The sequence below is a fragment of the Rhinolophus ferrumequinum genome, chromosome 8 (genome assembly GCF_004115265.2).
Source record: "Rhinolophus ferrumequinum isolate MPI-CBG mRhiFer1 chromosome 8, mRhiFer1_v1.p, whole genome shotgun sequence".
Taxonomy (NCBI): domain Eukaryota; kingdom Metazoa; phylum Chordata; class Mammalia; order Chiroptera; family Rhinolophidae; genus Rhinolophus; species Rhinolophus ferrumequinum.
In genome coordinates, this window is record NC_046291.1 from 62,896,599 (window position 1) to 62,919,833 (window position 23,235).

At 32.8% G+C, this 23,235-nt stretch overlaps 1 protein-coding gene across 6 annotated transcripts in view; it reads left to right on the forward strand.

Moving 5' to 3' along the window:
* Positions 1-23,235, forward strand: part of WDSUB1 (WD repeat, sterile alpha motif and U-box domain containing 1) — a 54,574-nt gene that overhangs the window by 4,709 nt on the left and 26,630 nt on the right. For 5 of the 6 annotated variants that reach the window (XM_033113086.1, XM_033113083.1, XM_033113085.1 and 2 more), the window contains exons 3-9: positions 125-309; positions 2,801-2,893; positions 7,033-7,126; positions 14,857-14,890; positions 16,174-16,214; positions 16,296-16,402; positions 17,120-17,299. In XM_033113086.1, coding sequence (XP_032968977.1) covers positions 125-309; positions 2,801-2,893; positions 7,033-7,126; positions 14,857-14,890; positions 16,174-16,214; positions 16,296-16,402; positions 17,120-17,299 — 734 coding nt within the window. Of the gene's footprint in view, positions 1-124; positions 310-2,800; positions 2,894-7,032; positions 7,127-14,856; positions 14,891-16,173; positions 16,215-16,295; positions 16,403-17,119; positions 17,300-23,235 lie in introns of those variants that run through there. The other variant, XM_033113087.1, reaches the window with a different exon arrangement.

Consider the following 23,235-nt stretch of genomic DNA (forward strand, 5'->3'; position numbering starts at 1 on the left):
TAGGCATTTATTGCCCTTTCTTTCTAGTTCTGTGATAGCCATTTATCAAGCAGCTCTTAGAGATTGTGAAATAAAGTAAAAGATGCCCTGACATGAAAACCTCCTTTTCTTGCTTTTATTCTAGATGTGGTAGTGTTAAGGATGGCTCCTTGGTGGCCTGTGCGTTTTCTCCTAATGGAAGCCTCTTTGTCACTGGCTCCTCATGTGGAGATTTAACAGTGTGGGATGATAAAATGAGGTGTCTGCATAGTGAAAAAGCACATGATCTTGGAATTACCTGCTGCGATTTTTCTTCACAGCCAGTTTCTGGTTAGTTATTTTGTTCTTTTAAGCATTAGTGAATCCTGTTTGTAATCTGTATGACTCTTGTTCTTTTATTCATTTTCACTTCATCATTAATAAAACAAAGGACCCTCTTAATTCATTCATTTTAAGGAATCATCCTTCTTTATGTTTATTGATCAAAATGAAATTACAAAGAAATATTATATGGGGAAATCAGGTTCTTTAGTATATGTAGGGGATGACTCAACTTGGTACAATAAATCTGGATTCCTTGATAGGGTAATTTAGAGAACTTAATCCTATTGGTTGTACTGTGATTTATTTATTTATATTATTAATTTTTTTAAGGAGGGTGCAGCTCACAGTAGCCCATGCTGGGATCGAACCGGCAACCTTGGTGTTATTAGTACCATGCTCTAACCAGCTGAGCTAACAGGCCACCTTATACTGTGATTTTTTTAAATATAGTATACTGATACTTAAATAGAGGTATGAAATTAAAAATAAAATGGAAACAGCAGCTACATTTTCCATTTACTTATTTAATCTTCAAAAGCTAAATTTATAAAATAAGATGTTTGACAACACAATTAGTTTTTAGAAAAATAACAAAAAAGTCCTCAGTATAGACGCTTGGTTTTAAATAGATAGAGTGAATTAGGAAATTTCCTTCTTTTATTTTTGTCTTCTATGTTAGGATAGAATTTCCATTTCCCCCTCCCTCCAGTCTTGTTGCCAGACCAGTGCTAGCCTGTAGCAATATAATGTAAACTACATTTGTAAATTTCAAGTTTTCTAGAAGTAGGTAAATTAAAATGTTTCTAGTAGTAGGTGAAGTATATGTTAATTTTAATTATGTATTTTATTTTACCCAGAATAGATATTAACCTTGAAATAGATATTAACTTTATGGGTAAATTCCCTGAAGCAGATTGATATATGCTTTAAAGGGATTGTTACAGGAATTTGTGAGAATCGCTATATTTTCTTAAAAGACAAAGTATGAATTTTAATTTATTATTGTTTAATTGGTATGTGTTAATATCTGTAAATACTTACAACGTATTGACTCGTCTCTCTTTGTGATATTTTGCTCAAATAAGGAAAAATAATCCCATTTGTGCCTGAGGATAAATGATCTCTCCAGATTTTAAATGATAAAACTTGGATTAGGTTATTATTGTAATTTAAATATCTTCCTCAAGAAACATATATTTCTAAAGATTATATTTAGATATTTAGCATAGGCACATTGTAAGCTCCATAATTTTCTATTGTCCTAGCTGAATTCTCACTAAACTTTGGAATTAACTTCAAAGGATCTATTTAGTCAAGAAACAATGAAAAAAATAGTCTTCTTAATTGACTCTATTACTTAAATATTTTACTCAGCCGTTTATTGAGTAAAATGTTTTATATTAAAAAAACTTAATGTCTATATCCATCAAGATCTCTCTCAGAAAGGATGTCTTTTGGCTGCACCTGTGCTATAAAAACAGAAATGCTACTGAAATGTGGAAGTCCCATGGAGTTAGAAAAACTTTCAATGAGAAGGAAGTTGATTTGTTATATGTTAAAAAGTATATGTGCTTTCCACCAAGACAGCGTCCATAGAAGAAAAATTATATACCCTTGTGTGTAAATTAAATACCATATACTGAATATTTGCAAAACCTTGTCTTAAGATGGTTATTAGGTTTCTTAATTGTGTCTTACTACATGTGAGTGCCAAAACTTTGTTTGATGAAATGGCATCTATGGTAGTAGGTGCAACTCATATAAAATTAAGTTGATGGTATCAATATTTACATTACCCGCAAGTATTTAGGAGCTTATCTAGTGGGAATATACCATACACGGAAATTATCCATCTAAGTGTAAACTAGCGGGTTTTTGGGGGGAACACTAAATCTACTGATTCTATTCCCTAATTTATATAATATTTTCCACCAAATCAAATGGACTGAATTGATGTTATTCTGGATTTATACAGTTCTAGCTTTTGTCTTGATTAAATTATATGGGAAAATAATCTTTCATTATTATTCCATATGAATTATAGACTAAGCTTTTAAGAAATGGATATATCCCTTAAAAAGTTAAGTTGGGAATAATTAAGCATTTAGCACTCATATCATAAATGACTTTTTTCCTAATGTTTTTCTATCAATGCTAACTCGTGGACTCTAAAAATTGGGTTGGAGGATACCCTAGGCTTAGAGTCTCAATGTTGGTCCCTGCACACTTCAGTTATATTCTTAGTGGAAGGTACGTAAAAAGACATTTTGTTTTAGTAATTTTAGGAGTTAAAGTTATAATCCTTTGAAGTACCTTGTTCAAAAGAAATTCTTTAACTGACACTTCATTATATGGTATAAGGTAATCAATGTTGCTTGTGAATATGGTTTAAATGAATCGAACGAACAGATCTCAATATAAGAAATTGAAAATTTTTTGGTTTAAACGTTTTTTGTCAATACTTGTGTATTTATTTGTAACAAATTTATATTTTTAGATGGAGAACAAGGTCTTCAGTTTTTTCGATTGGCATCATGTGGTCAGGATTGCCAGATCAAAATTTGGGTTGTTTCTTTTACCCATATCTCAGGTATGTATTCAACTAGTAGTTCTCTAAAATTATTCGTCTCAGATAAAATTTCTACTGTAATTAATCTTTTACCTAAGGAATCTGGATATCTAAAAGTGATTATAAAAATGTTTTAAGGACTTTTAATCAGAGTAGTACATGCGCATGATTTAAAAATTGTGTACTCACTGCTGACTGTGGCCTCACCTCTACCACACACAATCCTGCTTACCACAGGTAACCCCTTTGCAATTTATCAACTTTTGGTGGTTTTCACAGTTTCTACACCACATTTTAAATGTCTTCACTGTAGTTATTGTTTATTGATAGTGTGTGATCTTTTCCTCATGCATTATACTACTCTTTCAGGTGATTACATTAATACTGGAATGCAGTATTCCTTTGTGTTATTTCTTTAATAATTTCTTCTCCACTTCCTCTTTTTTATAACTCACATTAATTGTTGGACCTCCTGACGTGAGTCTTTGTCTATTTCCTCCCCCACACACATTTATCTTTTTATCCTTTTTTCTAGTTTATGGAAAAATTCCTCAGCTTTATCTTTTAACCTTCTTTTGATTTTTTTTATACCATCAGGCATATTCAATTTCTAAAAGCTCATCTTCTCCTTTGTATCTTTTTCATAAGTGTCCTTTTTTTATTATATGAATACAAGGTCCTCTCTATTCTCAGGATGCCAATTAGAAGCTTTTTGTTTTGTTTTGTTTTGAAGTTCCCTTCTGTTTCCTGATCATCTTTGTTTGCTCTTGGGCCCTTTGTTTTTGTTTACTCTGATCTTTCTCCTTCATATGGTTACCTTCTTCAAATGTCTGGTGAACCTTAGTATGCCATTTACATTTAAGAATTAGACAATAATAAGATGTTTAGAAGCTCTATGCACATGTTGGTTTGCTGCTGCTGGCTTCTGTTTAGGATAAGGAGGTGGGTTGTTGGCCTAATTGGGGAGGAATTGAGGGCTTAGAGAATTTGGTGCTGTGTAGCTCTGGAGCTGCCATGGAGCAACCGAGGCAGTAGTTATTTTCCTTAGAAATGTTTTGCCTGGAGAGAAGCATCTGGCTTTCGAGCTGCATACTATGGTGGGGTCAGGAAGGGATTGGGGGCAGACATTGAGAGTTTCATAATCGGACTTAGTTACTTTTTCTGTTTCCAGGTTATATCTGTGTCATTCTGACTTTCCTTTTCCCCAGTTGTTGACAGTCTCAAGTCTTTTGGGAGCTTCCTAGGGCAGATTAGCTTTTTCTTGGTATTCTGGGCTGTTACCCCACCATACTGCTGCATCAATTAATGTGCTTTCTGCCTTCCCAATCTTGGAATTGGTTTCAATTTCTGGTTTGGTGATTCTCCCTTCCTGTTCCCTTCATTGATGTGAATTTATATCTTTATTAATTCCTTCATTATCATTTTAATGGGAAATCTGAAATATATGGTCAATTGGGCCTCTTGCTTCAGATGCCTAAAAATGTTCTTATTTTATTATTTGTTAACTGTTAAGTTCCAGTTAAATCAGACTATATTTCGTTCATAATTATTGTCAAAGATAAACAAAGCTGGACACTAGTTAAAGTGGTTAGGACAGATTTATTGATTTATTTATTTTTTGGTAAAAACAGATTTTAATCTGTGATACACTATTGCGGTGGGAAAGGAGTCCAGCATGAACTGATCACAACTTCAGTTTATACAGAGGTGACTGGGTGTTTTAAGTGGAGAATGAGGGAATAAGGCGGGGGGGTGGGGGGAAGGAGTGAGTTGGGGCTCTGAAGAGTCAGAGAAGTGAAAAAATGCAAAAAGCAGGAAGGGGGTTAGTGATCCATGTGAAACCCATCTGGGTTTGCTGATCTGTGCTTGTGGAAGTTAGGCTCCTACCCTCCCACAGAGCCTGGGAGTCAGGGGCCCTATCTTCAGATGTTGGTGGGAACAAACAGCAGATTTTTTGGGAAGCCTTCATTTTTCTCACGCAGGCACTTTTAACGGGCTAGTGTCCAGGAGATGCATCCTTGAGCTACTGTGTTTCCCCAAAAATAAGACCTAGCCAGACAATCAGCTTAAAGTGTCTTTTGGAGCAAAAATTAATATAAGATCAGGTCTTATTTTACTATAATATAAGACCAGGTCTATAATATAATATAAAATAATATAATATAATATAATATAATATAAACCAGGTCTTATATTAATTTTTGCTCCAAAAGACGCATTCGAGCTGATTGTCCGGCTAGCTCTTATTTTCAGGGAAACAGGGTATTAGAAACTGTTTTAAAGTCTTTATAGGCCTAGTCAAACAGAGGGCTCAGAATAGCCTGGCTAGACTTTGGTCAAGGAGAAAATCTTTGTCATTATACTAGTATATAGAGAAGGGCATTTTATCAGGAAACAAATACATTTCTTTTAGTGGAAATTTAGTTAATTCATTGCCTATTAGGTTACATGTAGTAATTCTTTTAATGCATTCAATGACATGTTGATGAGGATAAGAGTTCCTTTACTTATCCTATTATTCTGCTCCTATCATATAGTTTTGACTTAATTTTCCTATCAAAGTAAAATTCTTGTAAGAAACCATGAATATAGTCATATATGTGTATGCTCTAAACACAATGTATCTTTAATAAAATTGTTCAAAAGTAAAGCTTTTCATACATTGTCTGGAAAATGTGTTTCTACACTGACTCTTTAAAAAACATACATAACAGTTTATAAACATACAGTTAAAGCCTTTTTACAAAACATTTATCATTTGTAACTAATTTAAATTGCTTATTTGTACAGAGGAGTAGATAGACATGGGGATCTTATACTTGAGGATATAACCTGTTCTTATCGTCACACTTGAGAATATAACCTCTTGTTATGGTCATATTCCCAGTTTTTTGGTCTTCATTTGGTTTGAAACTTAACATTTTTGCTTTGATTAATTGTGCCTACTTATTAATATGTATATTCCATACAGTGTCTTTGATGCCCACATCTGTTCTCCCAGATAAAAATACATATTTTTTCTCTTTTGAATAGAAATAAAATGCATATTTAATAATAAAGAAGTAAAATAAATGCATGTATTTTGCTATTTGTTGGAACTTTTACTTGCTCTAATGACCTATTTGTTTAGTTTTATTCTTGGATCTAAAGAGCCATTAACACTTCAAAAAAGTTTTTATTATTATATAATTTATTATTATAATTTATAATAATTTATAATTTATTATTATATAATTTATAATATATAATTATATATAATATAAAAATATATTATAATATAATATAAAATATTATATTATAAAATATTAAATTATATTATAAAATATAATATATTATAAAATAAAATATAAAATATTATATAATATTTATATAAAATATTAAATTATATTATAAAAATATAATAAAATATATAATTATATATAATATAAAATTATATAATATATAATTTATAATAATTTATAATTTATTATTCTAATTTATAAAAATTATAGATTTCACTTAGTTCCTTGTCTCCCCAAGCCAACTGCTTATTAATTATTTTTATAGTTTAGTTTGTCACTAAAATATATTGAATTGCCTTGGTTTACCTTTAAAATAGTTGTGATATATCTCTTCAGTACTTATAGAAAGCATAAAAAAGATTTTATTGTTACTATACTTGATTGGAGTGTTATAAGACGTATTAGGATTATAATATTATAAATTACCACTGATTATTTTTTATTTATGAAATGAGAAAATGTTTTCTTACTATCAGATTTTAAAAACTATAGATATTTGATTCTTTGTAGATATTTGGGCAACTGGTACATATATTAGCTAAAATATATATGTATTTTCAAATTAAATATCAAGATTATAGCATAATTTAACATTTCAGAGTAGTTTAAAATGTTATATTTTGAAAATAATTGGATAATTATAACAACCCCCTGCCTGGGGTTTGCTGAGCACACCATTTTCTCTACCCATTATTGAATTTTTGAAACCATTTAACCACACTGCATTCTACTACCTGAGTTGCATGCAGATGGTTTTTGCTTGTGTCCTTTAGGCACTCAAAGACTATTGAATGATTATTGAATAAATAAGTGAAATAGTTTTGACTTAAGAATGAATTCTAAGCATGGTCAGCTTGATTCTTGCCTTGTGATTTGCAGGATTTGAATTAAAATACAAGAGTACACTGCGTGGGCACCACGCCCCTGTTTTGGCTTGTGCTTTTTCTCATAATGGGCAGATGCTCGTCTCGGGGTAAGCTATTGAAGTTCCTTAAAGCTTTTTGATAGGAAATAAGACAGACGTACAGAAAAGTACACAAAACATGAAGAGAATAGCTTCATAAATGACTGCGATACAAACTTGTGTAACCACTACTCCGGTCAAGAAATGGAACGTTGCTGGTTCCGCTCCGGAATCTTCCCTTTCCAAGCACCCGCCTTCTGGGGACAGCACCTCAGGTCATACGCAATGTTGTGTTCTCCTTTTTAAACTGACCGGAGACAAATTGTACAGTGTGGATTATTTTGTGGCTGGCTGCCTTTACTCCGCATTATGTTTGTGACATTCCGTCATCTTCCTGCATATAGCTGTGGTGTACTGATTTTCATTGCTGTTTAACACTCCATTGCGTGTGTATACTATAATGTATTCCTTTGAATGTTGACAAGCATGTGGATTATTTCCGGTTGAGAAGCATTACAATAACAATTCCGTGACTATCTCTGTATCTCCTGGTACACATGTTTGTGTGCTTCTGTAGGATAAATACATAGAAATAGAATTGATAGCTCATAGCATAGTTGTATTTTCAAATTTGGCAGGTAACACCAAATTCTTTTCAAAGTGGTTGAATATTCCTATAGCAGTGTTATTTCACATCCTAGCCTATACTTGGTATGGTGGGTCTTTTTAATTTTAGCCATTCTGATGGGTGTGGAGTGTTATCTTACTATGGTTTGCATGTCCCTGAAACAATGATGGTAGAACCGTTTCAGAAATTTATTGGCCATGTGTATTTCCTCTTTTGTGAAGTACCTGTTCTTGAAGTCTCTTGCCCATTTTTCTTCTGGATTATCTCTTATTGATGTTAGAAAAATACACACACACACACACACACACACACACACACATATATACGTATGGTATATGCATATGTTTGTTTTTCTGTATTTCTATATAAGAGCCATGTATTTGTTATATGTGTTGCAAATATCTTTTCTTACCATGTGAATTTGCCTTTTCACAGTTTATAATTTTAGTATAGTTGGTTTCTTTATGTTTGGAGGTCATGAAGATATTTCTTACATTATTTTCTAAAACTTTCTTTGTTCTTTCTCAAATTTGATTTGTACGTGTAATGTGTGATAGGAATCCTGTTTCATTTCTGTCCATATCGATGTCCAGTTATCCAGTGATATATATTGAAAGACCGCTTTTTGCCACCATTTTGATATGCTGCCTTGTCAGGAATCACTAACCACATGTGCGTGGGTCTGTTTCTCAGCCTGCTATTCACTTTTTTTTCTTTTTTTCTGTTTATCTACTCTTGCTCTAGTACCATTCTGTCTTTCCGAAGCTTTATAGTTTCGCGATTGCTGGCTTTTGACACTTCCATATAAATTTTAGAATTAGCTTGTCAAATTGCCTCCAATTCCCTCCCTTTACACACACAAACCTGTTTGGATTTTGATTGGGATTATATTGAGTCTAATAATTTTGGGGAGAATTGACATTTTTATGCTATTGAGTTTTCTAATCCATGAATATGGCATATTTCTCCACTTATTTGTCTTGATTTCTTTCAGTAAATGTCTTCTATGTAGAGGCCCTCCTCATCTTTATTAGATTTATTTCTAGGTACTTAATTTTTTTGTTGCTGTTATAAAAGATGTGGCTAATATAGAGAAATATATGGGAAACAATGGCTTTATCTATAAAGATTCTAATTTTGGATTTTCTATGTACAAAATCATATCATGTTAATAATGATGGGTTTTGTCTCTTTTCTAATCCTTATACCTTGGATATCTCCTATGCTTTATTGAACTGGCAAACACTACCAGGATAATAGAAATAATTGTAAGAGCCATCTTTGTCTGATTCCTCATTGCAACCGGGAAGCTTTCATTATTCGATATGATCACTGTAGGTTTTTGGAAGATAACATTTATTAGCTCTTCTATTCCTTCTGGTTTGTAAGGAATTTTTTGTTTATCAACAATAGGTGTTATATTTTTATCAAATGATCTTTTTCTACATCTTTTGATATGATTATATTTTTCTCTTTTATTATGTTAGTGTGGTAAATTATATGAATTTTTCAAATGTTAAACCAACCTTGCTTTGTTATAATAAACACAAGGTAGTTAGGACATATTTTTGTGCATATCTATAGAGTGGTCAGTTTTATTCTGTTGCTTCTTTGGTTGTAATTTTTTTTTCCCTTGATAGATGCTCACAAAATTTTCTCTTTGTGCTTTTCTACATTTACTTTAATAGATTTGGGTTTCTTTTAATTTAGTTTGCTTGGAGTGCACTGAGTTTCTTAAATATGTGGAATAATATTTCATCAGTTTAGGGAAAATTCTTATTCATTATCTCTTCAGATATTGCCTCTGTCCTTTTCTTTCTCTCCTTTAATTCTGAGACTCCAATTAAATGCAACTTATATTTTTTACTGTAAACTTTACATCTCTTATCCTCGCCTTTATTTTTCATTCTTATATTTATTGTGCTTCATTCTGACTTGTTTCTCCTTTACTGACTCTTTCTCCACTTTATCTAATGTGATATTAAACTAGTCCATTGACAAGTCCATAATTTTGGTTATTTTATTTTTTGGTTCTCGAATTTCTATTTGGCTATTTTTTTCAGGTCCACTGTATCACTTTTTTATGATTTCTAGTTCTGTGTTGAAAATTGTAATCTTGGCTTTTATTTTTCAAAGCTATGTATTCCGTGAAGCAACTGCTTTGGGACATAGTAGTATGATTTAATTACCTTATATTTTCTGTTTGAATACTTTTGTATGTTTTCTCCGTCCTGCCATTGGATTTTCTAAAACTTTCCTGTCTGATCTCACAGGCCATAGCATTCAAACCCACGTTGACGTCCCTTCACAGCAGCTTTGGTTCCAGCCAAGACATTGAGGCTCCAACTTGCACTTAACGTGTTCTGGACTAAGCCTGATCATTCTTTCCCCAAATGCTCCTATCCTTGCCAAATAATCTGCCATGTTGTCATTGTTTTAGATGTGACTCTTTCATGTCAAAAGATGAAAGCAGTTTATCATCAAAAAGCAGTTATAGTAATTCTCCTTTGCCTTAGAATTGAAATCAGTGGAAAGTTTAAACAAAGTTGGATTTCCTTCTATTGTTTTAGGGGGACATATTGTGTATTCCACTCTTAAGTAGAGAGATTAATTGGCAAAATGTAAGAAATTCATCAAGTATTGATGGCTCTCTTAATGCTCAGCTCCCTGCCAGTTGCAGTAGCACGTATAAAAGGGAAGTATTAAACAAAGCTTGTGCCCTTAAAGTTGTTTTAATTCTCTATTGTGATGGTTGATGTTCGTACGTAGTGATAATCTAATACACTGCAAGATCCTGACTACCCTTACTCTCTGAATCATGGAAGAAGTGTTAAGTGAGACTCATACAGTTTTTGTGTTAAGTTCATTTTATAGCATTATAATGGAGAAGAGAGGTCCAGAATCTTATTTCAGAAAGGAGGGGAAGTAAATATCCCTCCTCTTCCTGACAAGATGCTTGTTTATTTTTTAAATATATTTTATAAATGTGAATGATAGATTGTCATGAATTAGGATCGTCATGAGTAAAGAGTCATGAATAAGGAGTGGCTTTAACAAGCAACCCTCTCTTGTTCAGTAATGACTAGCATAAGAAGGCTTAATATGGCCTTTCCAAATCTCAAATCGTCTTTTATTGCCTGTCTCTTTGCAACATTGTTAACAATCCCATTGAACAAATCAGTTTACTTAGTAACATAAAAGTACATGTTGCAATTTGTATCATGAAGGGTTATCAGATATTACATTGCTTAAAGTTAGATATCTTGTGAAAGCTTTAGTGAAATTTGAATACCCATCTCATCTGCTTTTTTTAGACTAAAACTGTCAGGGTGTGTGCCCATTATAAATCAATTTTAATTTGAATATATTCATGGAGGATGATGTTTTAGGAAGCGTGAAATCCAAAAATGTGGGACTTAAGAAGACAGAACTGTGTTTTAATCCCAGCCCTGCCACTTACTGCCTGTGTGACCTTGAACCAAGTTTTAGTTCTGAGATTTTGTTTGGCGTCACTTAAAAACATTTTTCTTTAATGTTTATTTTTCAGTTACAGTTGACATATTAGTTTCAGGTGTACAACATAGAGATTAGACACTTATATACCTTACAAAGTGATCACCCCCATAAAACTAGAACCCCTCTGATACCATACATAGTTATTACAGTATTAATGACTATATTCCCTATGCTGCACTCGACATCCCTGTGACTATTATTATATCTGGAAATTTGTACTTCTTAATCCCTTTCAGCTTTTCACCCATTTCCCCAACTTCTCTCCTACCTGGTGGCCATGAATTTGTTCTCTGTAGTTATGAGTTTATTTCTGTTTTGTATATAAATTTGTTTTTTAGATTTCACACATAAGTGAAATCATATGGTATTTGTCTTTCTCTGACTTATTTCACTTAGCATTATACCTTCTACGTCCATTCATGTAGTTGCAAATGGCAAGATTTCATTCTTTTATATGGCTGAGTAATATTCCATTGTATATATGCACCACATCTTTTTATCCATACATCTATCAATGGACACTTAGGTTGCTTCCATATCTTGGGTATTGTAAATAATGCTACAGGCTGCATATATCTTTTCAAATAGTGTTTTGGGTTTCTTTGGATAAATACTCAAGTGGAACTTCTGGATCATAAGGTAGTTCTGTTTTTAATTTTTTGAGGAACCTCCATATTATTGCCCATAGTGAGTGCAACAATCATGTTTCCCTGAAAATCAGACCAGGTCTTATATTATTTTTTTTCTCCAAAAGACGCATGAGGGCTTATTTTCAGTGGGTGTCTTATTTTCTTCATGTACAACAATCTACATTTATTCAAATACAGTCATGTCATCTTCGTCATCTTCTTCTGGAACATTGTCATAATGTGCTGAATGCATCCATCTGACAGTATTAACTGAGGCTTATTTTCGGGTAGGTCTTATTTTGAGGGAAACACGGAATTTACAATCCCACCAACAGTGCACAAAGGTTCCCTTTTCTCCACATCCTCATCAACACTTGTTGATTGTTGACGTATTGATGATAGCCATTTTGACAGGTGTGTGATGATATCTCATTGCGGTTTTTATATTATTATTACTATTTTTTACACATTTCAGAAAGATTTTTTAAAAAATTTTATTGGGGAATACTGGGGAACAGTGTGTTTCTCCAGGGCCCAACAGCTCCAAGTCGTTGTCCTTCAATCTAGGTGTGGACTGCGCAGCTCAGCTCCAAGTCCAGTTGCCGTTTTCAATCTTTAGTTGCAGGGGGCACAGCCCACCATCCCATGTGGGAATTGAACCAGCAACCTTGTTGTTAAGAGCTCGTGTTCTAACCAACTGAGCCATCCGGCCGCCCCTCTCATTGCAGTTTTTATTTGCATTTCTCTGATGATTAGTGATGTTGAGCATCTTCTCATAGTCTGTTGGCCATGTATATGTCCTCTTTGGAGAAGCGTCTGTTAAGTCCTCTGCCCATTTTTGAATCAGACTTTTTGTTTGTTGATGTTAAGTTGTATGAGTTCTTTATATATTTTGGTTACTAACCCCTTATCAGATGTATCATTGGTGAATATTTTCTTCCATTCAGCAGGTTGTCTTTTCATTTTGTTGGTGGTTTCCTTTGCTGTGCAAAAACTTTTTTAGTTTGATGTAGTTCCATTTGTTTACTTTTTCTTTTATCCCCTACCCTGAGGAGACATTATCTATCTATCTATCTATCTATCTATCTATCTATCTATCTATCTATCTATCTATATTGCTAAGAGTGAATCAAAGAATTTACTGCCTATGTTTTCTAGGAGTTTTATGGTTTCAGGTCTTACATTTCAGTCTTTAATCCATTTTGAGTTTATTCTTGTATATGGTGTAAGAAAGTGATCCAGTTTCATTCTTTTGCATGTATCTGTCCAGTTTTCCCAACACCATTTATTTGAGTAGACTGGCTTTACCCCACTGTATGTTCCGGCCTCCTTTGTCATAATTAGTTGACCATATAGGTGTGGGTTTGTATCTGGGCTCTCTATTCTGTTCTGTTGATTTCTCTGTCTGTTTTTTTATGCTAGTACCACATTGTTTTGATCACAATGGCCTTGTAATATAGTTTGATATCTGGTAGTGTGATACCTCCAACTTTGTTCTTCTTTCTCAAGATTGCTTTGGCTATTCAGGGTCTTTTGTGGTTCCATATAAATGTTAGGATTATTTGCTCCAGTTCTGTGAAAAATGTCATTTGAATGATAGGGATTGCATTGAATCTGTAGATTTATTTGGGTAGTATGGATTTTTTAACGTTAATTCTTCCTGTCCATGAACAGGGTATATGTTCAGCGATATTGCTTGCTATCCCCATATGTTGACTCTTGCTTGTTGCCCTAATTTCTGTCTTCCCAGCACAATGCTCGTAAGATCACTAATGATGATTTAGCTTATGTCAATAGGATGAGTTAGTTTTAATTGCACTAGTGGCAGTCTCAGAAAGTAGAATTTCCTTTTAGTTTTCTATCTTTAGGATGCTCAGAAATGATGGCGTTTTCCCTAAGAATTTTAGCTATTCCAGTAATAATACCTTGTACCTTGGGGAAGTTAAGACTAAATAAGGGTGTCTATAAAATTATGTCTAGCATATACATGCTCAAATAATGTTAGCTGCTAGTATGATTTCTCAGTGTTTTATGGCTGGACTTTAGCATTTAATGCTATAATTATGTTTTTTTGACATCCAGAATGCATTTATATGCTTCCCATTTTCTTGTATTTTATATTTGAACATTTAAAGTATAACTCCTACTTTGAACATATGACAAAGATTTTGCAGTCCAAATGGATCATCAACACTGAATAGCCTACTAAAAAGAATTTTAAATCTTATTGAAGGGAATTTTAAGGCTTCCATTAGGTATGACTCCTGTGGTCAGACTATAATCAACTACCTTTTAATAAGAAGTACAAATATTATTAAAGTTGTGCACAGGTTAGTAACCCTTGTATTATTGATATATTTTCTTCCCTTGCAACATATATTGTGGTATAAATAGTGTTTCCAAAGGGGGAAATATCATATAGAAGTATATTTGTTGTTTTTAATTACACGTTTTGCTATAGCATTGCATTTTTCTTTGATGATTTTTTTCACCACTAGAATAATCTAAGATGGTTGTTTTTAATTTTTGTGCCATTAAAGGAAACCATGTAGAATCCATATCAAGTTTAGAATTATAATTTTCAAAACTGAGTGCCTAATTAGTAATTAAAGCACAATCATATCAATGATAAAGAACAAAGCATCTGAAACAAAAACCAAGTAGCAAGTAATACCTTTTCCTTGTAGTGGTTTTTCCCTTTGAGCTACTAACGTGATATGGGATTGCATCTTATGTATGCATCACAAATGCTTATTCTGTGTGTGTGTGTGTGTGTGTGTGTGTGTGTGTGTGTGGCATGTGCTAGTGCTTAATATAATTTATAACTGTCTTTTAAATTTCATATATGGCATGTAGTTTTTTGAATAAAAGTTCATACATATGAATAAAAAGAGACTGCATTCTAAATATATATCAATATTTCAGCCTTTTCTTAAAAAGTTATTTAAATTATTTTATAATACTAATTAAATAGATGCTCTACTTTGTTTTTATAGAAGTTTTCACTCATTTCTTTTCTTTTAAAGATCAGTGGATAAGTCTGTCATAGTGTATGATACAGTAAGTATTTTAAACTCTTGCATGTGTGGTCTATGTAAATTATGTTTATTAAGTTACTGAACTTTGTTTAGTTAGGCAAGATGATAAAATGTATACCTTTTTTCTGTTTAGGGTGCCAAAGAATATAATAATATAGTTTCAGAAAGTCTAAAATAGTTATGCAAGTAAAGTATTGGTTCTGGGACAAGCCCTTAAATATTTCAATAATGATTTTAATATGGACAGATATTTAATTTGATCGAAGAAAAAAATACAGATTTAAAGAGCACCAATATCCAAAATATCATTTTATATCCATTCTTAAAACTTTATACCACCTTTTTAAAACAACGAAGGATAAATGTTTATCCCAGGGGTTGGGGAGGGAATAGCTGACATTGGCCTGACACCGTTCTAGTATTGGCTGGATTTAGAGACTAGTGTAAGGAAGAGTTGGTCGTAATGGATTTGGAAAAATGGGAATTTTTGGTACATCCATGAGGGTAAAGACCAGCTTGCATGAGTATGAAGAAAAATGAACTTTTTACATATAGTGAAGATGTAATTGATGGAAATATTCTCCAAGAGAAATCAGTGTAGAGTGAAGCCTTATAATGATTGAATTCAGGCTGTAGCTATGCCAGCAAATGACATGGAGATATAAATCATCAAAATGTAGCGGGTCAAACAAGGAATCTAAAGTAGTCCTCCATGAAGAAGTTTACATCACTGAGAGTTCTGGCAGGAAATGGGGAAGGATGCTCAAACTAGGTGAAGTAGATCCTTAATATTTCTGATGAAATTTTCATGACATTTTACATTTACAAAAACAGTTTTCCTCATAAAATATGTATATGAGTGTCACTTATGTACATAGTGATGCTTGATGGCCAGCTAGTGTACTCAGAATCTAAGTGACTAATTACTACTCACTGGTCCTGCCATGGGTACAAGTCAAATGTCAGCAAAAATGCAAATTATTTCATGTAATAGATGTTTAGATGACTATTAGTACGTTCTGGCAAATCAGCAATAGCCAGAAGCCTATTATACTAAAAATTTCTAGGAAAGTGGTCAGTAGACAGTAGTGCTGATAATTAGGAAAGTGAAATAAGAACCTGATAATATTATTAGGTATATAGATGCTATTTTTTATTCATTGGGTAAAGTTTCAACTTCTGTTAGTGACTAATAATATTAAAATACATATAGCATATAAACTATTTATGTCAAACAATTTTTTACTAGTAACTTTACTCTTGCCTACGTAAATATAAAAGTGTTTTGTTGTTGTTGTTTTCCAGAATACTGAGAATGTACTGCACACATTGACTCAGCATACCAGGTCTGAACTTAACCTCAGTTTGTATTAATATAATTTAAAAAATTAGTCTGAGGATACATTATAATTGTTTTTATTAACTAGGTATGTTACAACTTGTGCCTTTGCACCCAATGTCCTTTTACTTGCTACTGGTTCAATGGACAAAACAGTGAACATCTGGCAATTTGACATGGAAACACTTTTCCAAGGTTAGTAAGGACATCATATTTAACTCAGTTCAACGCTATTCACTGTTAAAATCAGAAATTCAGTAATTTTTTGACAAATTACATTGCTTTTCTCAATATAAATGTATATCCATATTTAATATAATTTAAAAACAATTTTAGAGAAAATAGTGTTAAAGTAGTTGACATATGTTAAAACTTGATAAATATTTTTGGATGCGCATTTATGTATATCATACCTCCCATAGTTTTGTAAGCTATTTATTTATACTCCATACACATTTTTCAGATAAATATAGCCTGAGAACAAAATAGAAATTATAGTTTTATTTTGTTGATTTTAGTTTTGGCCTCATCAAACAATGATGAAATATAATTTAGGAATTTTTTATTTTTATCACTGTCAGAATTAAACAAATGGGTGCTGATATGCAGATGACAGAGCAAATAGAATTCTTTTGCCGATATGAATTTTATACAACAGAAAAATTGTCTTTATTGAGTAAAAAAAAAGGTCTGAAAGAGTAGTGTTTAATATGTCAAATAATTCTTTATTATACATACTATTATTTGACTTTCTGAAATTTCTTAAGAGGAGGTTAAAGTAGTAAAACATAGATTTAAGGACATTTTATTTACTTTTTAATTCAAAGTGAGAATGGTTAGAAAGGAAATGCTTTTTCTTTTGTTGTTATTTCACTTGCCTTCTTTTATGTGGGTTTTTGTTTGTTTTTTAAGCAAGGAGCACAGAAGATCAACTGAAGCACTTTACTGAAGATTGGTCAGAAGATGATGTCTCAGAGTGGCTTTGTGCACAAGATTTAAAAGACCTTGTTGGTATTTTCAAAATGAATAATATTGATGGAAGAGAACTGTTGAATCTTACAAAAGAAAGTCTGGCTGATGATTTGAAAATTGGTAAGATTCTTGAAAGAAGATGTCGTTGTATGGGACAGTATATTTTTATTAGATTATGACAAAGAAATGTTACATAGCAAGCATTTCTTTAGGTCTCGAAAGCCACCATGTAATGTAATTTTAAAAACTTTTTTTTAATTTGGGATATAATTACATATTATAAAACTCACCCTTTTATAAGTGTACAGTATAGTGATTTTTAGTATGTTCATGGAGTTGTACAACTACCACCACTAATTCCAGAATATTTTCATCACTTCAAGAAGGAGCCCCATGCCTATTAGCAGTCACTCCTTATTCCCTTTCTCACTAGTCCCTGACAACCACTAATCTACTTTCTGTCTCCAAGGGTTTGCCTATTCTTGACATTTTATACAAATGGAATCATGCAATATACGTCCTTTTTTTTTTTGGGGATCTTTTACTTAGCATGTTTTCAAGGTTTATCCATGTTGTAGCATATTAGGTTGGTGCAAAAATACTTGTGGTTTTGGAGTTATTTTTAACCTTTTTAACTGCAATTACTTTTGCACCAACCTAATACATTAGTACTTCATTTTTTTCCATGACTAAATAACATCCCATTGTATAAATTTATCACTTTTTGCTTATCTGTTCTTCAGTTGATTGAATTTAGATTGTTACAGTCATTTCAATTTTGTAGCTATTACAAATAATGCCCCTGAGAACATGCATGCACAGGTTGTTTTATGGGCATCTATTTCCAGTTTTCTTGGGTGTATAATTAGGAATGGAATTGTTGGATCATATGGTAACTCTGTGCTTACATTTGAGGAACTGCTAGGCTATTTTCCAAAGCAGTGGTGCTAGTTTACATTCTCACGAGCAGTGTATGAGAATTCCAAATTTTCCATATCCTCAACACTTGTTTGCTTTTTAAATTATAGCCCTCCTAGTGGTTTCTTATTGTGGTTTTGATATGCATTTACCTGATTAATGATTAGTGATGTTGAACATCTTGTCATGTGCTTGTTGTGTATCTTCTTTGGAGAAATGTCTGTTCAGATCCTCTGCCCATTTTAAAAACTGGGTGTTTTTGTCTTTTTATAGTTGTCTATATATAAATTTGGATACTGGACCCTTATCAGATATATGATTTGTAAATATTTTCTCTATTTTCTGCACAAAAGTTTTAAATTTTAATGAACTCCAATTGATGTGTTTTTCTTTTTTTCTTTTGTTGTTTGTGCTGCAGGTATAATAGCTAAGAAACTATTGCCTAATCCAAAGTGTCAAAGATTCACAGCTATGTTTTCTTGTATTCCTTTGATAGTTTTAGCTCTTACATTTAGGTGTGTGATCAATTTTGACTTATTTTTTTGTATATGGTATGAGGTAGGGGGTCCAGCTTTATTCTTTCAGGTGTGGATAACCAGTTGTCCCAGCAGCATTTGTTGAAAAGACTGTTCTTTTCCCCTTTGAATTATTAATATCTTGGCATCTTGTTGAAAATCAATTGACCATAAAGTGAAGGTTTATTTCTGGACTCTTAATTCTATTTCATTGATCTATTTGTCTATTCTTTTACTAGTGCCATTTACATAGTACCTTTTCAGTAAGTTTTGAAATTGAAAATTGTGTGTTCTCCATCTTTATTTTTATATTCAAGATTGGTTATGCTACTCTGGGTCCCTTGCATTTTCCATAAGCAAAATTTCAATTTCTGCAAAAAAAAAAAAAAAAAAAAAAAAAGCCACTTGATATTTACAGGGATTGTTTTGAATCTGTAGATCAATTTGAGAATTATTGTCATCTTAACAATATTGAATTTTCCAGTCCATAAGCACAGGATGTTTTTTTCTTTATTCAGGACTTCTTAATTTCTTTCACCAATCTTTTGTAATTTCCAGTGGACAAGTCATTATTTTCTTAAGTGTACAATCAGTGGCTTTTAGTATATTCACCACTATCTAATTTCAAAACACTTTTATACCCCACCCCCAAAGAACCCCAGTCTTCCCTCTCCCTAGCTCTGGCAACCACTAATCTATTTTCTGTCTCTGTATATTTGCCTATTTTTGACATTTCTTATAAGTGGAACCATGCAATATGTGGCCTTTTGTATCTGGCCTTTTTTATTTAACATAATGCTTTCAGGGTTCATCCATGTTTTTGTGGGTATACATACTTCATTCCTTTTTATGGCTGAATAATGTTCCATTGTATGGCTATGGCTACACCACAGTTTATCCATTCATCACTTGATGGACATTTGGGTGGTTTCCCTTTTTGGCTATTATCAATGAGGCTGCTATGAACATATATGTATGAGTTTTTGTGTGACTATATATGTTTTCATTTATCTAGGGCATATGATTAGGAGTAGAATAACTCTACATTTAACATTTTGAGAAACTGCCAGAATACCTTCCAAAGCAGCTGTATGTACCATTTTACATTCCCACCAGCAATGTGTGAGGTTTCTAATTTCTTCCTCTTTGTCAGCACATGTTATTACCAGTCTTTCTGATTATAGCCATCCTAGCAGATGCGAAGTGGTATTTCATTATGGTTTTAATTTGCATTTACCTAATGATATGGAGTATCTTTTCAAGTGCCTGTTGGCCATTTATGTATCTTCCTGCGCGAAATGTCTGTTAGGATCCTTTGACCTTTTTAAATTGGTTTGTATTTTTACTGTTGAGTTGTAAGAGTTTATATGTTCAGGATACTATATCCTTATCAAAGACAGTTTGAAGTCTTCATGTCATACTCTAATAAACATAGTCACCAGACACTATTATTAATAAGTTATAGTAAAGTCTTATTTAACCAGAAAGCATAGAAAATAAGATATCCATAGTGAGATTTGTTGTTAATGATGAGTCAAATAACAAAGTTTGTTATAGAAAACCATTGTAAAGTACAGTGTCATACGTTCCTTGCGTAATAAAGATAGTATGTGCACCTATTTAAATCTCTTAGCAGCTTATGGCCTTTTAAGAAGTTAACAGAATGATAATTTTGTGAAAATACTTAGGATTAGATGGTTTTGTATCCAGGCCATACTGGGAAGTTTACTACTACATCTCTAATAACTTATTTCCTTTATAATTTACTCTTTCTTCCTGAAAGTTAGGTAATACAGTATAGTTTTTTTTTTTTAATTTATTGGGGTGACAATTGTTAGTAAAATTACATAGATTTCAGGTGTGCAATTCTGTATCACATCATCTATAAATTACATTGTGTGTTCACCATCCAGACTCAGTATAGTTTTTCTTGTTTGTTTGTTTTTTTCTTAAGTTCTGGTGAATTTAGCATCTTCATTAGTTGATTTCTCGTTACTCTTTCACAGTAAATCTTAATAGCACCTTATCATGCAGGAACACTTGACAATGTAAAATAATTAAGTTCACATTTCAACGAAGGATGTTTGAAAACAACAAAGAAGCATAGTAAAAACAATTAATAGTGTTACAATTCTATTCTGATAGCCAGATACATGAAGAATAAGAAATTCTTACGGGATCCAATGGCCTGAATTTTGAAAGATGAGTCTCAGGTTTAATAGTTACAATCATTTTAAAGTTCACTGAAATAGTTTTGAAAGTGTTAGGCCCAAGCCAAAATTGAAATATAATTTAAATTAGTTCTATAGTGGTCTACTAGCTGAATTAGGAAAATCATTATTATAAATGGAGACAATGTTGCACATTCTCTATGTTTTGTGCACAGTCCATAAGGAATCTGTTTTGTGTTTGTGTTTTAAGATTTGGAAAGCTAGCAGATTCAACAAATTAAACACATAACAAATTAGCAAATAATTAGCCTAGGACATTTATTTTTTCATACCGTTCTAAAGTATTTTAAAGTTTTTGCAAAATTATAAAAGATCCAGAGGTCCTTTAATCTTCTACAAGTGCTACTTTAAGCTACAGTGAGTTTCTTTGTCTTGAATTTTAAGAAAATTTGTTTCTTCCAAACAGTAAGTTGGAATAATAGAGAATTGAAGTTAGGTCTAGGAAAGAAAATGTGTGAAGAGGCAAACTGATGAGTATATGATAATGAATTTTACTCTTTCGATGCATAACTATCTTACTTGCATTTGCCTTTGTGGTACAACTGTTAAAACAGTTCCTATGTCAAAATGAATAAATATGAATTTGCTTAATATTCATCATATGAAGGAAGTTGATTAGTTGGCAGTGAAGTATATTGGAGCATCAGAGACCAAAGTAGTATATCTATTATGCTTGACACTTAAAAATAATTAATTTTAAGGAATCAAGGCGTCCATCAAATCTTTTTTTCAATGAGCCTTTTGTAAATATATATAATAGAGGAACTTTCTGTAGACTTGAATATCTGTTGGAATCTCGTGCTTTCAACCTAGGATAATAGTCATTTTCTAGGATTGTGTTAATGAAAACCAAGGGCACACTAGACATACAGTTTTAGGTAGTAAATAACTCCTTACATCTTGTACTACATTTGCATAAGGAATGTCCAGCCAGAGATTACAGGTACAAAAGATTCTTGACATTGAGAGAGATGTGTATAAGACATTTGTGAGTCCACGAATTTGTAAACTCTACCATGGTACTTACTCTCTCATTCAAACGGCATAAAATATGAAAAGTGAAGTGCAAGAAAGTCTCTGAGCGGTGAAGCTAGGCAAAGTCCACTAACTAGCCATATGACTCATCTGCACCTCGGCCTCTGTTTATATCTGAGCCCCAGGAATATTGCAAAATGCTACCTATCTTGTAGTTTAGAATTGCTGTAGATAATGTAAGAGTCGAAATTTGGAATGACAAATATCAAGGAACTCTTGTATGGCATGTCAGTCCTTACACTTATATTCAAATAATTATCAATCATAGATTCCTAATTGGGAATGAGTTTTTTTTCAAAGGGTTCCCTCTACCTTTTGCTCTTGTGTTTCCAAGAAACCACAAAAGCACATGAGACATCTTTACCATTTTCTAATTTAAAAATGATCATATCAAGTTATATCAAATGCTTTTTCAAACTTTGTGCATCAACCGTTTCAACATCCTCTGATTTTGAAAGTTTCACATTTCAATTCCCAGTAATACAGTACTTCCTGGTGTAGATTTTAACTTGTCGCCTGATTGCATATACTGTTAAGTCACAGAAATTTCCCATTTTTTTCTTTATACATGATTAAAGTGAAACAGTCCCTTCAAATCTAGTTACTAGTGGCTGACCTGCTATTGAGTGGGCATAACCCCTAGAGTTCAGCTGCTGCTGTTACTTAGCTGACCCCACGGGCCAGTGAATACTTGTTGGGCATCTTGGGGTCTCCTTTCCTCAGGCTCATCAGATGCCCTGTTGCGTCCTTCCACACAGATGCTCTCCTCAGGTCTTATGGATGTTGGTGATTTGTCGTCACCTACTTATATTGTGGGGTTCATGAGGATACTCAGCTACCTTGTTTTGTTGGAAATGTTGTCTGTGAGGCTTGATTTTGCTATCTAGGTTCTCTGTTTTCATGTGAGGATCCAGAGAAATTAAACTGTACTTGTCCTACCACTGTCTTCTCCAAATCCTTTTAAAAATCCCTATTGTAACTATAGTCATATTTCCCTTTCCTTACTAATAGTTTTTATGTCTTGTTTTCTCTTGGTCATTCTAGTCAGAAGCTTGATTTTTTTTTTAAATAACATTTATTTATTTTAAATATAGTTTTTAGTGGGTCCCCACCCCCGCCCCTGCCCGGAGAAAGCAGCTTTTGGTTCCGTTGTTGTCTCTTGGGGCATTGGAGTGGTGATAAAGTAAGTGACCAGCCTGATGGTCTGTGCTTTTAGAGCCAGGCAGTCATGCTGTGTGTTACCTGCTTCCAGCTGATGTTGGTGTTGCTGCTTTGGAGACCACAATACAGGGCAAAGCTGGGAAGAGTGAAGGGGACACGTAGAAAGGCCTTTCTTCTATTATGTGTATGCGGATCT